Source organism: Anser brachyrhynchus (assembly GCF_964034855.1).
Source record: "Anser brachyrhynchus genome assembly, chromosome: 11".
Classification (NCBI taxonomy): domain Eukaryota; kingdom Metazoa; phylum Chordata; class Aves; order Anseriformes; family Anatidae; genus Anser; species Anser brachyrhynchus.
In genome coordinates this window covers 7,769,758-7,786,479 of record NC_137706.1, presented here as the reverse complement: position 1 = coordinate 7,786,479, position 16,722 = coordinate 7,769,758, and the positions used below count along the sequence as shown (strand labels likewise).

Genomic DNA, 16,722 nt, shown 5'->3' with positions numbered 1-16,722 from the left:
TAAATTAAATCAACTGATTTGTACTGTTTTCCCTATTCTAGGTGTTGTTTCTGTTGTGATAACCTGCATTTTGGGAGTTCTCATCATTCTTGCGGTAGCCTGTTGGCTATTCAAGAGGAAAAGGTAAGACGTCCTGCTGCCATATTACAGGAAAAGAAGTCAAACCATTTTTTTGTTCTGATACAAAGAAGTGCTCATGTACCTGAAACCTAGAACAGTGATAACAGTTTTTACAGTGGTAACATTTGATCTTTAGGAGATATGATCTCTTCCTACAAGCTTTGATTTTTTTTCGTATCACAGTAGGTGTTATTACTCCTGTATCATATACTCCAAAGTAGTTCTATTTTACTGCCAGCAAAATGTTTATATTGCTAAGACACTTGCTGCAAGTTTTGTGACATAGTGGCCACCTTTCTGCTACTGTAGGAATGGCTGTTTTTTATGAAAAACAGCACAATAGTTATTTACTCTATCAGTGCTTATATAAATACTTAAAAGATACAGAGACAAGAAATACAGAGTTTTATGTGAGTACCTGGGAGAAGGCAAAAACACATCACACTTTGGCTACTCCCACAAGCAGTTAGGAAATGAGACTCCCTTTCCAGACTAAACAGGACAAGCACATAGGCTAAATAACTGACATACGCAGTTTTTCTGTCTTTCCAATTGTCTTTTCTTCTTTTTCTTGTTCTTTTTGCTAGAGTTGCTGCTCCTAGTTGCTCTTTGAATCTTTTCATATTTTTCCTGGAACACTAAAAGAAGGGAATAGTTTTAGAGAAAATCTCTCCCAAAGGTCACATTATTTAAGGGGAAGAAATCCACACTGACAAGAGATCATTTAGCCAGACTGTTTTGCCACCAAAGCTGAATTCTGGAAAAAATACTAACATTACAAACTTTTCTACAGCCTGCTTACGTCCCTTTGTGATCAGCATTGACTTTGCCAGACAGAATGTGTTCTCCTGAAATACATGTAACAATAAGTTGCTCTGACATTTGCACTAGTAAAGAGAAAAATAATCTCATGTATGCATAATAGCACATATTAAATATCCAATGGTGCTCTTCCTTCATTGCAATTACAATTATTTAATACAATTGTCTTGTTTTAGTTGCAAAAAGGGAGGAGAAGACAACAGAGGAGTCATCTACACACAAGGAACGCAGAAAGAGGAAGAAGATATCTCCAAACTATGATGCCCTGCTCTGTCACAAATGTCCCTTTTCATTCATAGCACTGATTTATTTTGCATTGGTGGAACATGTCTCTCACTCTCGGCTAATGATTAGCCTCAAGAGTGTTCTTAAAATGTACCAGCCAAAACTTTTCTGTAGCCCTTTTTCTCTTGTTTTGCAGGGAGATACGATCAGTGAATGTTCTTGAGAGCTAAATTCCTCACCACATTCTTTTCATGTTGGCTGCTTAGTGAGTCTGGGTCTTTTAATTGATTTTACAGTTAATCCTAAACTCCAATTTTATGGTTTGTTTAGCACAGATTTTCCCACAGGTATTCCCACATGAAGACATTCATCAAGGTATAAGCACTCTTCCCTGCTAAATCGATGTATTAGTCTTAGGGTAATCCAAGAACAGCATCATGAATGTTAACAAGATAAATGGCAATGCATATTTGAGATCAGGATTTGAATGAGGCTGACTGCAAATGATGCTAGTACATTCACCAGTGACTCTAACAGTCAGAAACATTACACAAAAAGACAAATGTAAATGCTATGGGATTTACATGGATTATTAACGGGGTTCAAACCCAAGGATTCAGTACTAAAAAACACTACTGCTTGAGGAACAGCTTGTGTTCCAGTTATTATACAACCTCACAAATCTGTCACAAAGGCATCCTGTCTTACTATCCTAATCTTATTTATAGTGTGTATGAATAATGGGGGGGAATAATGTAGTTGCTGCTGCTTTTAAGCACGTTACTTCCTATTTGATCATGAAATCTTGATTGATTTTAGAGCATATATTACAAATGCAATTATACAGTCGACAGTTTTGCTGATTTAGCTCTCTGAATCTAATAATTTAATTATAAGAAGGTAATTAAAAATATTTTTTCAAATTTCATAAGCTAGATGCTTTTGAGTCTCATGCATTTTTTAAAGTGAGAAGCATTCTTCCATTTAAGATGATATGAAATTTTATTGACTTCAGAAAGAATAGGGTTTAGCCAGTCTAGCACCAGATGTATACAGAATTCCTCTTGAATTTGACACGTGAAGGGTCTGAAATGCTTGTACTTTAGGAGACAGGCAGGAAATGATTCAGCACAGGGACATGCCTAAAATAATTCCATGTCTGAATGCCATTAAACACTAATTACTGGGGAAATGCCAAACTGAATTTTACACTTAGATCCATTCTACATTCGTATTTATGTGTTTGCTCAGTAGCACCACCGTCACATTTGTGATTTTAAATAAATTAATAAACAGTTACTGACACGTGTTTTCTCCTTTAAAGATAGTAGAGGGATGCTTATGTTTTGGACTCTTTCCACCCCAAAGAAAGTTTAATGACAAAAGCAAGCTGCTCAGTGAAAGGAGAAATAACTTATTAATTCTTACTCTGCATGAAATTTAGGAGCATACTTTCACAACTAAGTATTTTGCATTTGTCAGCATTTTCGCCTCACACAAGCACATAGAGATCATCTTGTTGAAATGTCTGTAATTACTTCAAAAGTAGCATTTGTCTGTCAAGGGGAGTATTACTTACTCTCTACACACAGGTTTCTAAAGACAAGAACAGATAACATTTTAAGATGTTTCTTCAGTTTCTCTTATTTCTTTTTTAATCTTTACCTCAGCTAATTACAAATGTTGATCAACCACTGTCTTTTGCATGCAACATCCTTGGCATCTGTTAAGAAAAATAAAAACAAAACATAAAAACCTCAGCCAAGTAATATATGCTGACTGTGAGAAAAACTCTCACATTACCAGCACAGAAAACATGTTACATATTAGGCAAAAAATGTGTCCTTTAAACTATTTCTTTAGAAAGAACAAACCGAAGAGGGACTATCACAAATCATATTGCTGCTACTCCTACTTGCAAGGTTCTCTAATTTATAGAGTCTTCCTAAGAAATCCATGCTGCTTTGAAAACACAAGCACACTTGAATTTGTGGATTTGAAGTAACATTGTATTACCAGTTTACACTGCCAGTGGTTCCTGAGCTGAAGCAGTCTCAAACTGCGCTGTCTGGTCTTGTTAGCTGCTATCATTTAACAAACCTATTAAAGTATGTTTTAAATATGTTTCAGGACATTTTTGTCATTCTCACATGGACAACATTTCATGTCTTTAAAATCAAACATGATCACAAAAACAGGTGTAGTTAACACACCACCACAATAAATTTAAAACAATTCACTTTTTTCTTTTAAATGGAAGTACCCACTTTCAAGACTATAATAGCAGAAATGAAGTCTAAGTAACTTAAGCTAGAAAAAGAAATGAAAGTGTTAGATGCCACAAAGGGTGTAGAGCTCCCTTCCATTTCCTTGTGATATAGGGAAACCCATTCCTTCACGTAACAATGCACCTACAGAGCAACTACACAGTCTCATGTCCAAACTCAAGAGCATTCACTTCTTGTAAGCAAACACGGATATCATCACAGAAGTGCCTTATGGACTGTCTTTATTCTGAGTTTAGTCAGGCATTTAACCTCTCAGGATGAGGTTACCAAAATAGAAGTTACCTGTTTTGATCTTATTTTCTTCCCCTTCAGAAAGAACTTATTTTATGACATCCTATCATAGCATATATAACAAGGTCAACTTCTAACAAGTTTGTTTCAATTGGTAGATCAGTCTTAAGACTATTCTACTAAAAGGTATTATATACTGGGATCATGACAAACATCTTATTTTTACATTTTCTCTAGTGTGAGCAGTGTCATGGTACAACACATCTTGCACAACTAAATATTTCAAAATCTGCTCATAAAGCATTAAGTCACAAAAAGTTCTGTATGTATTATATGTTATGCTTGAAAATAAATCCTGAAGGATTCCTTCAAGGAAAGTAGAATTTAATTTCTGACAAAGCCTGTGAAATATAGAAGCTTAAAAAGAATTCTTCAGCGAAAATGCTGGAAGTCAATGGAGTTTGTTTGCTAGTGAAAAGCTTACTGCGTTAAAGTAAAATATTATTTTTATTAACGCTGTAGCAAGATCAACATTAATTCTCATCTAAATTTAACACATAGTCCTCAACTTTAAATCTGTCACTAAATATGTAAGTTTAATATTTAATCATTTATTTTATTATTTTAGGAAGCTGCAACTAAGCTGAGATGTGTGGTATCTATGAGGTTTCAGTTGTGCATTTGCTTTATAAAAGCCAAGTTATGAAGTAAACAAATATTGATTTTTTTTTCCCTAAATTCAAGAAGGCACCAGTTATTCTCTCTAAATGTGTAGAGAGATGAGAGATGATATTAGACATTACTTGGAATGCTGATGGGCTAAAAGGAAGACATTGTTTCTGCATAACAAGGAGTATTTTGTATTTTTAAGGGATCTACTTGCAGCGAAGAAAGTCCAAGTCCCCATGAGGACCAGACAACAATGGGTATTACTGTACTACCTTCACAGCAAGGACACAAGAAGATTTGCCAAGAAAATACAGAGATATTTCAACTAAGTAGTAGGAACATAAATAACAACTAGAGTTCTTCACATGAGAAGAGAGAGTTGGCATGAGACAGCTAGTGGGGAGTGAAATGAAAGGCATGACATTTGAAAGAAATTAGAGCTTTTCAAAAATCCCAGAATCCTGTAACATGCAGTGTGTTAGCCGCAGCTGGCTGACCCAGAGGTTTTATCCATTGCAGCGCTCGTGGTCAGCACACCCAATAACCCCAAACAGAAGGGGCACAGTGAACTACATAGGGAAATTACTTTCCATCTCACAGCTGAGTAGCTGGATACCCGGAATCAGACAACTAATGGGTAGAATATTCTCCTTTCATAGTACATATAAATCATCAGTTTGTATCTCTGCTCATTTTCTAGTGGCCTGATCATCCAACTGCCCCACCTTCCTCTTCTCCTACTGCTGAGACATTAAGAAAATGAAACTGGTTGGTGAACCCACCAGATCCAATATCATCAAGTGGCTGAGACCAACCAACATCACTGTCAACCATTTATTTTTTTTCCTTTTTATTTTTTTTGCAAGCATCAAAACCTAAAACACCCCAGAAAATATGCACTAAATAATGGCCAGAGTCACGAATGCCAAAAGAAAGTGTATCATTGGACTCCACAGTCAGCAAGGCATCAGCTGCACAAACTCTAAAGGTTATCTCCATTCATTCTGCACAACCTTCTGCCCAAATCCATATCCCATTACCATACTGTGATTTGCACCTCTTAAGGGCCTGCTTCAATGGACAGAGAATCCCATTCATCTGTGCATCTGCACAAATGCAGACTCCAGAAACACTGCAAACTGGCTGCCACACACACACTTTCACCTAAATAATTGTCCTTTTGTGCCTATCCCAAGATTTATTCTTTCCATTCCTACAGGATTTGAATAGCTTGTTCTAACTTGAATCTGTATGCCCCAACAGGGGTAACTCCAGCTCCCACTCCCACTTTCCATCCCTTAACTCTGCCAGCTTCTCTACCACAGCACTTCAAGTCTCAACATTTTCTTCCAAAACTATATTAACTCTCACTTCATCACCATCTTCCACAGGGATTTCAGGATTTCACTGCAACAGGTCATTTCCTTCCGTGTCTCCTATATTTTCCGCCTCTTGAGTGGGTAAGGCAGCAGAAGACGTCGCCAGTCTGGTTCTATATACTTCTTCGTGAGCTGGTCGATGCATGTGGGCTAAATTCCCCCTGTCAGCCAGACAAGGCAATGCTTTTCCCCCAGTGGGGACTACCTACTGGAGCTCTTCTGTCCTAGAAGAAACTTGTAATGATTCAACCATTTGCCTGATTTTGTGGAAATTGGCCAACGGGTTTCAAAGATTTTTGGGCATAAACTGAGAGTAGTATGATAAATAAAGCATAATCTGAGAGGAAAAAAAAAAAAAAAAAAGACAACAGGCTACAAATAGATAATGCTCTCCCTGCCTTCCTTTTTTTTTTTTTCCCCGAAGATATCACATGCAGCCAGCGAACCTTGTCATTAGTGGACACCACCTGTGTTTTAAAACAGGCAGTGGGGAAATGCCATTCCTTCTACAAGCTCCAAGACAGCCAAAGTTCTCTTTGCAGTGGGGCTGGATGATGGTTTTGGTGACTGTTACCTGCAGCAGAAAATTGGTAACAGCAGGTTTTTTACCATTAATATAGTTCAGGACATAAAAATTCAGAAAGACACTGTGAGGGTTCCATTATTAACCTGCAAAGCCTATCTTAATAGTGCTTTCACTTTGTTTTATTTTTCTTTGGTTTTCCTTCTACTTTAAAAAAGACCAACATTTTTCTCCATTACTAGAAAATGTAAACGGGAGCATAACCTAGCCCACAGACCTCTTTAAAAGAAGGCAGTATTTACATGTTCAACATTTCAAAAATGCCACATAATCAGATACATTAAACAAAAGTAAAATCTGACACCCTGTTTCAGTTTTGGCAGCCTATTCAACATGTAAACATTTACAGATAGACTTGAAATTCCCTCTACTTTAATTAAGCCCAGTAAAAGCAGACTGAAGACTTCGTAACACATACAAATTTCCCATCATGTTCAGCTTTCAGATTCCATGAGAAAACATCACTGACTGCTGGATGGCCTTACATGGCTGTAGAGCACATCAAGTGGATGTGTCTGACTGCCAGGAATAGTGTAGGCTGACACGAGCAAGTATCAAGCACCAACAGATGCTTTCCATTTCTTTAACATGAATGTTTATTACATGCCTTGCCCTTAACAAAATAAGTAAGAAGTAACAAAGACATCATGGCTTGAAAGCCTCAGGGAACCAAGCAGCTAACACCGCCAGTTAATTTTTTTGGTGGTGGCAGTTTCAGATAATTTGATTAGAAGCCTTTCTTGACCTTCCATGAGGCTCCAGGTCTGCACACATTTTAACCTACAACCATAACTGACTTACCCTGTAGCTTTAGAAAACTTATTTATTCAAGACTTTTTCTGAAACCCACAAAATTGTTCTATACTTAGCCTAACTTATTTCTTCTTGGCCACTCATTAAAGAAAAAAATGAAGAAAAAAAAAATTTCTGTCCCAATATGGCAGCTACAGTTCTGTAACACTGCTTCTCACCTAGAGATGACTTTTGACCAGCAAATCATCAGCCGATACTAGGATCACTCAAAATAAATTTATTAATAAAAAGCATTCCCATGAATGTTAAGTTCTACTTCGCCTTTCTCTCCATTTAAGCTACTAAAAAATAAGTGTCAAAAACATTTTGCAAAAATGATTTTGTAATCCTTCCTATTTTTGACCAGTTAAACAGAAGTCAGCGGTTAAAGTTGGAAATAATACCCACAACTAGGACCTACCTAGCTCTTAATTAGCACACCAGTTGTGACAACTCACTAAATTACCATGTAGTTTCCAAAATGAAACTGTGATGCAAAAGTTCCCTGTACAACTTTCAGCCTGTTACCCTATGCTGCGCAAAACTGCTTCTGTGGTATCCAAGGTCTACAGCAAGAAAAGTAAATGTGTCGCTGTTAACTGTTAACCTCTTCTCAAATCTTATTACAGTCACAGAAAACTACAAAGCAACTGTCTGTGAACAAGAACTGCTATAACTCAACTGAAGTAATCCATATCCTAATTCACATTAGCTGAGGGTATATAACCCTCAGGAAGAAAAGGAAAAAATCTCATTCTAAATTTAAGATTGGCATTTTTATCAAATTGGATCTCATCATCAAAGTCAGCAAAATATACGTAAACTAAAAGCTTATGACAATTTAAAAGAACAGAACTTAGAAATTTTGCACATTTTCACTAAAACAGTATCTTTGTACAAAATATGTGTATTTTGCATAGGCCAAAAAAATAGTCTCAAAAAAGAAACCCAAAGTACAATTATTTTACTTCCTCTTCAAAATATTATTATCAACTGTTATTAAAAACAATATGCAAGACAGTTTGTGATTCCAGAGAAGTGAAATGGCACCATCTAGTGACTTATAGATCAGAAAGTTGAGTCAGAAAAGTTGTTACGTCTTGTACTTCCTCTCAACACCATGCATTTGAGTTTGGAAACAATAGCAAAAGGAAATGTAAAAATAAACATGAATGCTGGAACACTTACTATGGAACAAGGAATTAAAAGCCAAGTGGAATTACTCAAGGATTATTTTTCTACTGAACTATGTACTTATAGTCTTCAGTATATTAAAACGTTTTTGGAGGCATGTACAATATAAATTTAACAGTCCCCGACCCATATGTCTCCCTAGGGAAGCCAAAGGCTTTTTAAGCTATGACAACAACAGATTATTAAGGTGTTTTCTATCAATTATTGCTAACACACATAGCCGTCAAAATTTATGAATAAAAATTGAGTAACTTTGCATAGATCTAACTCACTCCTGATTTAACCAAGTAAAGCTGTAGCCCTTTCTCTTCAACTAATAACAAACCATATTTTCACAGACACCTCGATCCTAAGTATTTATGTTCACTGATTCATATTTCCAGAAGACTGCTTAGAAGCTGAATCATTTTTTTCCTCAACAAGAAGTGATACGCTCTCTGTGGGACTATCAAAGAGGGCCTTTCCTTTAGAAATTGCTATACAAAAAATGGAAGGGTGAAGGAGGCTGTGCAGTGGAGATTTTTTTACTCTTCAGACATTTTTCAACAGTTTCCTCTCATTCTTTTTTTCCCTGTGTGTATTTAGTAAATACAAAGAATAAACTTTCTAGCAAAGAAAGAAACTAAGTTTCCAGTAACACACACACACAAAAAAACACATCAAAAACACCACCACCCATCCAAAAAAAAAAAAAAAGCAACCCACCACCAGAACAACGACAAAAACACAACTGAACTGTCAGGGTGTCCCACCCTACCACCCTAAAAAGTGGGAAAGGTTGAAATTATAACATCAGAGAATCATATGTTTTTACAAACGGAGAGACTGAAAATACCTTGTGAAGAACATTGCTGTGATCTCTAGCTCTGCTGGCTTCTTGTTTATCCATAGCTCTATGACAAGGCAAAGAATTCTATCTATTCCTAATAAAAATGAAGACAAGTAAGAATAATTGCTTATTGGGACAAAGTCAAAAGCTGTTAAGAAAAGCAACAGACAGGAGAGCTGGCATCGCTCCATACTGCTGCAATCTTCAGCAACAGAAAGTAAAATAGCTCATGTTCTGGGAAATCACGTAACAGCAAGCTACTACAAGCTACTACAGGTAAGGACCATATTCCAAGACCTTCAGGATAAATCCCTACTGGTTAGTACAGCACTGGGTCAAACTACTTAATTGGATCCACTACCTTCAACATACGCAGCTGGCCTACAAAAAATCATTTCTCTATTTCTCTGAAGCACTTCACCACACAGATACCAAGTAAAGCACAGAAATACATATTTGAATAGACTGCCTTTCCTCTTTTGAAACTGATTTCAATTCAAGCTGAAAGTTCTGCCTGCAAGAATGGTTTCCAGCTGACAAACAGTAAAAACATGACTATTGTAATCAGTCTTCCCAGCAGAGCTCACCATAACCTTTACAGAAAAACTGTATGATTTTCAAAATGTGATTTTTGAAAACTTTATTTGCAAATAAGTGGGGGTATTATTCATAAAATATTATTGTCAGCTGTTTTAACCATCATGGAAATATCAGCAGAAGTCCACAGACTCCCATTTGGAGCAAATATGTACCTTCTACCTTCCTACTTTAAAAGACATTAAAAATACATTGTTATATAGGGTAGATCCAACTTTATAAAAAAGGCAGGCGGTATTATGGCCACATCTCTTCATAGAAAGGAGAACATTTCTCAGCCAGCAACAACTACTAATTCAAGGCTATTTTTATAGAGTACAGTAGAACAGTAAATCCATCCAAAAGTCATATCACTTTCACAGAAATAAATATGTAGGTTTGGAATAACACTTCAGAGCAATGTATTAAAATGTACTTATACTGCCAGACATTTCACCACAAAATGGGTTATTCATGCATAGGTGTAATGAGCAACAAAAATTGAGTTTTAAGTAATTTTTAGTAATATTTACTAACTAATTTACTAAATTACCCCCCGCTTTCTTTCTTTTTTTTTTTTACAGTTCCTATGGAGATGACCTTCAGAATGGTGTTTTATATACTTTATTCAGAAAGGTATCTACATATTGTCTATCCTTATTGAAGTACAAATGACAATACCTAATAACCACAGTGTTATTTACAAGAATTAATCAATTATTGTAAAACAATTTGAAAAAGATAACCCTAGCAATTAGTGTTTTCATTAACAACTTGAGTTAATACCAGCAAAAATAACTTTTGTCTTATAGAAACAACCATCTGATGTCTTACATGCCATTAAATGTCTAACATTTATGCAAAAAAATGAAATTTGGTTCATTTGAACATTTGTTAAATGGCTTAGACTCCATTCAACTTACCGTAGGACGACTGTGCAACATGGACAAATACAGTTTCTTCTTGGCTTAGAGTCATGAAGCCTTTGCTGGCTTTTCTGAAATAAGTAATTAAAATTAATTTTAAAAAATAGAGAAGACCTGAGGCAAACTAGTCTTTTTTTTTTTTTTTTAATTTTATCAGCAACGAGGAAGCCACTTAGCAGCAACCATACATGACATACTTACATCATATTTTCTGGGACTTTATAACAAACAATTAATTTTAATGTTATTATTAAGAGGGGGTCAGTTTTTGTCAACACTTCACAACAGGCAAAAAAACTGACCACAACCTAGTGATCTGGAGGAAAGAGGAAATTCTGACTCCAGTATATACTGGTAGCCAGAGCTTTAAAACATTTCACATTTTCAATAATTAAATTCAAATTCCAACTTTAGGGATGATAAGTTCTGTTCAGAACGCAACCCTGTGACAATCGCCGTCTCACAACATCCAGGTGAAGTTTTCAAAAGAACCAGAATCGTTTTTTCAGAAAAGACTGATAATAAGTGAGTTCAGAGTCCAGTATTCACTCAGCTGCTGCTAAAAAACATTACTGGAGATGAACGATTTCCAGCCATTTCAGGAAGACCTCACTCAGGTCACCTCCTCACACCATCCACATGATGCCAGGTAATTAGACTCATTAACTCTTAGCCTCCTGCCCCAGGAGAAGCCTGGAACCCAGCCTTTTTCAGGACATCTTGCTGCTGACCAGAGGAGAGGAAACGAAGATGAGTGAGTTCAAGTGTAGGCGAGAGAAGGTTTCTGTGGCTACATTTCGCCTTCCCCAGCTGCCTGCTGCCGCTTCCTTGTGGCACTGCGGGTTCCCTGAAATATCAGCTCCAGAGGGACACCCACGTCACGTCACACATTCTTTTATTGCTTGCACATTAAGTCTCACTTGTGATGTAGATGTACCTCTGCAAGGACGCTGACATCACTTGTTGGAAACCACTGCTCTAGATCAAGAATGACAAACTTGTCTTGGAGATTTGGCACTGGAACACCTGACGTCTTTAAAAATAGAAAGCTCGTGAACCTTTAGGTCTTGAGTTAGTGAAGCAAGTGATTGTGGCAGTATGTTATCAGGGTAGGGGGGCTGTTTAGAGCTTTGCTGACCAGCTGAAAATCAGAAATATTAAGCAATGTTGTTAATAGATAGTATCACTTAAAATTTTCCCCTAAGCAAGGAGATTCTGGAAAGATTTGCTGGAGCATGTCAAAGTTTTCACTTGGTATTTGGAAACCGAGCATTAAAAAAATAAAATAAAAATAGAAAAAAAGTCTTGGTTTAGTATCGAAAATTAACTGGCAGAAACAACCTCACTATTGTTTTGCACATATACCTGAATCATAGAAAGCTACCCATAAAAGACAACTACATTTATGTCAAGACAATGATGACTGTATGGTCAGACAGGTACCACTGAGTGCTGGATGCCTAAGCTGTGTGTGCAAACACAGGTCAGCACAGTGGGCATTTGCTCGCAACCATATCCACTGATCTGACATTTCATACACCTGTCACAAGGCAGTGTATCATGATATAATACTATCTGACGCTGCAACCCACTTCCCAGAAAACCTACCTGACTGCATTAGTTTTGTGTTCTCATTTAGATGGAGTTTAAATAAAGGGGAAAATATTATTAAAGTTCAAATTAAATACTTGATTCTGTATCTTTCAGCAAAATAGAGTTTGGTAAGTGTATTGTCTTTAATCGCTTTGATCTTTACATAGTAAAGAACTATAGCATCACAAATTGCAAAAAATTCACAGGCAGTTATAACAATGACTCATGTAAACTTCCAAATATATAGCTGAAATGGAGTTCGTTCTGACTTTAATGAAGAGCCATGATAAATGCAATACAACATACTTTTAAATTCTTTCTTTCCAAGAGGTAGCCCTTACTATGGAAGAAAGTTTGAGGGTTAATTATTCTGTTAACCCTATAAGCTGTAATTGATCTCCAATTTGCATCATAGACCCCAATTTAAAAATTACAGTTCTTAAGTTTCATTAGTTGCTTTAAGACTGCAATTATTTTATTTTCTATTATTCAACCTAACTCTTGAGCAAGTTTGTTGCCACAAGAGAACTGCTGATTCTTAGCTGTCTGCCCAATATTATTCCACATTTAAGGAATCTCCAGCAAATGGGAGATGTCAAGGGGCTTACTTTGAAACTCTGTAGTAGGTAAAGTGGAACAGATCTGTGGCAAAACAGAAAACACCGCTGGAAAGGGCCAGTTTTTCTGTAGTGATGCATAATGGCTACCGTGAATTTGCACAGTAAGAAACCACAAAAGGGAAGGCAGCAGCAGGGACACCAGCCAAACAAATTCCCTTGAATCAAAGAGGAACAAACAAACAAACAAACAAACAAACCCACCCCACAACTATAATTCATATCGCGTTTCTAACTAGCATTTGAAAATTCTACCAGAAATCTGACTAAGGATGTCCATGAGGCAAATACATTGGTTAGGGAGTTGCAGAGTGAATACCACAAAACAAATGCATTCTAAATAAAAGTATGTTTCCCATAAGCAAAAAGTGTTTTGTTTTTTTTTTTCCTTCAAAATTAAACTTGCAATTTCATCTCTGATGGGGACAGGGTGGTTAAAACCACTGAAATTACACTAGAGATTTATGCAAAGTACATCTCTCCAGAAGGAGGAACAAATACCCTGATTATACCATGTGAGAAAAAACAGAAGACCAGTGCCTGAAAGCGTTTTCTGTGAAGTCTGTTCCCTACAGTGGCTCCAGGAACACCCGCCAGGCCCCCAGACCGAAACCACAGCTCTGAAGGGTTACACGAAACCTCAGGGCAAAGCCAGAGCCCGCGGGGCGCGGGCGGCCTCCGGGGCCAGGCCTGCAGGTGCCCCCAGTACCTTCCCCCTCCTCCCCCCCGCCCTTTTTTGTTTTTCTTTGTTTTGTTTTGTCCTGTTTTGTTTAACCCCCGAGCAGCAGTTCGGTTTGACGACAAAGCATCCAAGCGGTGCAGCGTATACCTTGCATCCCCAGCGCTTGGCCCAGGGAGGACACCTCGGGGCGTTTAGAGCCGAGGCACAGCTCTGCAAAGCGCTGTGGGGAGCTGCCTGGGGGCCTCGCTCCGGCGCCACGGGAGCTGCTGCACCCCGGGGCCGCGCGGGGAGGCCGGCAGCGGCACCTCGGGCCGGCGGGCGGATGTGCCCCGAGGCGTGTCGTCTGAGGAGAGGCGGGGGAAGAGGCGGGTAACGAGCTGCAGTCGGCACCGCAGGCGAAAAGCGCCCTGCCCTGCCCTGCCCTGCCCTGCCCTGCCCACGGGGCCGGCCGGAGCGGAGCCGGGCTCCGTGAGAGAGGCCGGGGGGGCCTCGTGCCTCGCGGGGGCCGCGCCCAGCGCTGAGGAGAAAGGGCGGGAAAGAGGCGGTGCTGCAGCCGCGCCTTGGGGCTTGCCGGGAGCCCGGTGCCGGAGCCCGGCCCGGCCCGGCCCGGCCCGGCCCAGCGGCGCGGCCGGCCCTCACGGTCGCCGTGCAGGCCCCTAGCGCAGCCAGGTCCTCGCCCCTGTGAGGGACAGAGCCCGGGAGCGGGTGGGGCCCGGTGCAGCAGATTCGGAATGGAAATGCTTTCATAGGGGAGCTGCGGCCCCTGTTTTGCACAGTTGTTTAGCCAGGACCTGAGTTCAATTAGTTACCATGCAAAACGACTTACAAACTATTTAAGACACACACTTGACTCTTCCTTGTATTTTATTGGTTCAAAGCATAAATGTGGGTTTTACAAAGTCAGTGCGTTGCAGGTGAAGAAGCGTAGAAGTAGTACGCAGTAGCATGAGACTTTAAACTCATGGATAAAAGGTGCTTAGGCTTCTGGAGAACGTGCCGTCCTTCATCTAGAATACATATCAGAACTAGTTAGTTGCTCTGGTGCCTGGAGGGGAAAAAAAAGGAGAAGTAACCCTAGAGATTTGAAAACAGTCTTGGAAATAAACATTCAACTTTTCCTTTTAAAAAATGTATTAACATAACTACAAGTAAACCATAAATAATTGGCTAAATACTGTTTTCTTTAGAGATGAGCTTCAAGGTGAGCACATTGCCAGTGGTACACAAAATGGTGCTGAAAAATGTCTCCAATCATGAACGTAGCAGTTGAGAAAGGTGCCAGCATGGCAGTTCTTGAGTTTGACATTTTCTGTCACAAGGTAAGTACATTTACAGCACTGTAATCTTTTCTATGCTGTTTCACAAAAGGTGTCTAATCAAGTCAGAAAAGTTGGTGGCCACAGTGGTACTTTCCCCAAAAAAATCAAAACCAATTTTGAAACACGTTTATCTATCACTAACATCTTTTACTACCTCAGTCTCAGAGACCACTGCCTAACACACGGCCTTGGGATTCCAGTTATTGCTGTGTATTATGGACATTCCTTTGGAGCAATGCCACAAGTTGTAACTGCAGAAAGTCATCTCAAGCAAGATGTTTAGGACTAAGTAAGAGTGAAATGCCGAACAATTACTGAATTTGTACATAATTTTTACAGAATTGAAGTCAATGCAACATATCCAATATTAGTGTTTTTTGCATATGCCTTCCACAATTCATTAAACGTGTTAATTCCTCGGATGAGGGAGATGCTTATATCCTGCTTAAAAATTTAAAACTATTTTTTCAGACTGAAGGAATAATATGCACCAAGCATTTGCTCAGAGGATATTTTAAAAACGCTTGTTCACACCAGAAGTTTAATGCTCATGTGCTCTGAAGATAGAGTAAAAAATAAGAATAAAAATGAAGAAACAATGAAATATCCTAGAACATTAAAAATTCTGTACATACTTCCATGACCTTTCTTTAAACCGCTAGACGGCAAGAACATTATGCAACATAAAGCTTTATGTATGCATCTCAATGATTATAAATAATTTCTTTAGAAAGAACTCTAATCTTACATTGTGTTGATGACCTTGATATAGCTCAAGAAATCTAAAGAGCCACTAGCCAACTAAGTTAGAAAAAAAACAATTTACTAAATTATAAAAACTGGATAGGTTCTACATGTATACCAACAACTTGCCCCTAGTCTGTAAGTGTGCTAGAACTACTTTTATGGTAACTCCTAGTCTACAATCAAAAGAGATATAGGAACTGTAATAAATCACCGGTTTTGTGCAGTGTAAGTATGCTTGCTATTTCCTTTTAACAAATGGAGAACGCAAATCTATTTAAAATGTTATTGATAAGTAGATGCATGCCACTGATTTCTGTGAAAACCGAAGGACTCACAGAAGTAATTTTAGGACTGCTGAGTATCTAGAACCAGTTCAGATGAAGAGGATCTGCAAGAGAGTGTTTGAACAGTTTGTCCTAAAGAAGCAAACTTGCCTACCAGAAGCAGTCTGATTAAAGAAAACGAACACTAAGAGTAGGCATCTACAGCTTGCTCTTGCTGGAGGTAAAAAGACATGATGCATCCTTTCAGCTAAATGCAGTTTACTACAGGAACATGTAAAAAGCACAGATTTCAGAAGCTACTTGTCATCCATGGTGAAGTACTACTCCTATATATTCCTTGGAATGCCCAATTGGGCATCTCAACCATTAATCTACTTTGGTATTGAGTAGACAAAACCGTTCTTTCCTTAGCTTCTCTAAATTTTCCATGCCAATTGCGACTTCCTTCCAAACCACACTAATTTAAAAGTTAAGAACTGTTGTGAATATAATAGCAAACATATTTCTGTTAAATCCCTCTCTACATGGTTTTGAATGAAACTGGACAAACAATATTTAACGTATTAATGACATTTGCGCCTCAGGTTACTTAAAAGTAAGATCTTACCTTTTACAAAGAAAAAAAAAAAGGTTTAACAGCTTAAGTGACTACATAATTCTTAGTCAAATTGGAGACTGTTTCTCAAGGTATCTTTGTTGGTGCTGCTCAGAAGGTACTTGGGAAGTACCTTTACATGACACACTGGAAAAAATGGTTCCGTATGAAGCATGCATAAGGTCATTGAAATAATGTACTTAGATTTAATTTCTATGAAAAGCCATCACTACAGTAATAAGGGACATTTC

At 38.2% G+C, this 16,722-nt stretch overlaps 2 protein-coding genes across 13 annotated transcripts in view; one reads left to right on the top strand and one right to left on the bottom strand.

Moving 5' to 3' along the window:
- The window catches only part of CA12 (carbonic anhydrase 12), a 40,234-nt gene extending 37,768 nt beyond the window's left edge, over positions 1-2,466 (top strand). For 2 of the 3 annotated variants that reach the window (XM_080608265.1, XM_080608267.1), the window contains 2 exons: positions 42-123; positions 1,119-2,466. In XM_080608265.1, the coding sequence (XP_080464391.1) occupies positions 42-123; positions 1,119-1,203 (167 nt within the window). In that variant the 3' untranslated portion in view covers positions 1,204-2,466. Of the gene's footprint in view, positions 1-41; positions 124-1,118 lie in introns of those variants that run through there. The other variant, XR_013956116.1, reaches the window with a different exon arrangement.
- Positions 1-13,952, bottom strand: part of USP3 (ubiquitin specific peptidase 3) — a 97,326-nt gene extending 83,374 nt beyond the window's left edge. For 4 of the 10 annotated variants that reach the window (XM_080608225.1, XM_080608224.1, XM_080608227.1 and 1 more), the window contains exons 1-5: positions 13,674-13,948; positions 10,632-10,705; positions 9,139-9,226; positions 2,833-2,890; positions 652-758 (exon numbers count right to left, since the gene is read on the bottom strand). The gene's annotated coding sequence lies outside the window, so the exon portion shown is untranslated. Of the gene's footprint in view, positions 1-651; positions 759-2,832; positions 2,891-9,138; positions 9,227-10,631; positions 10,706-13,673 lie in introns of all 10 variants that reach the window. The other 6 variants (XM_080608220.1, XM_080608221.1, XM_080608217.1 and 3 more) reach the window with 4 other exon arrangements.
- Between the last annotated feature and the right edge of the window lie 2,770 nt (positions 13,953-16,722).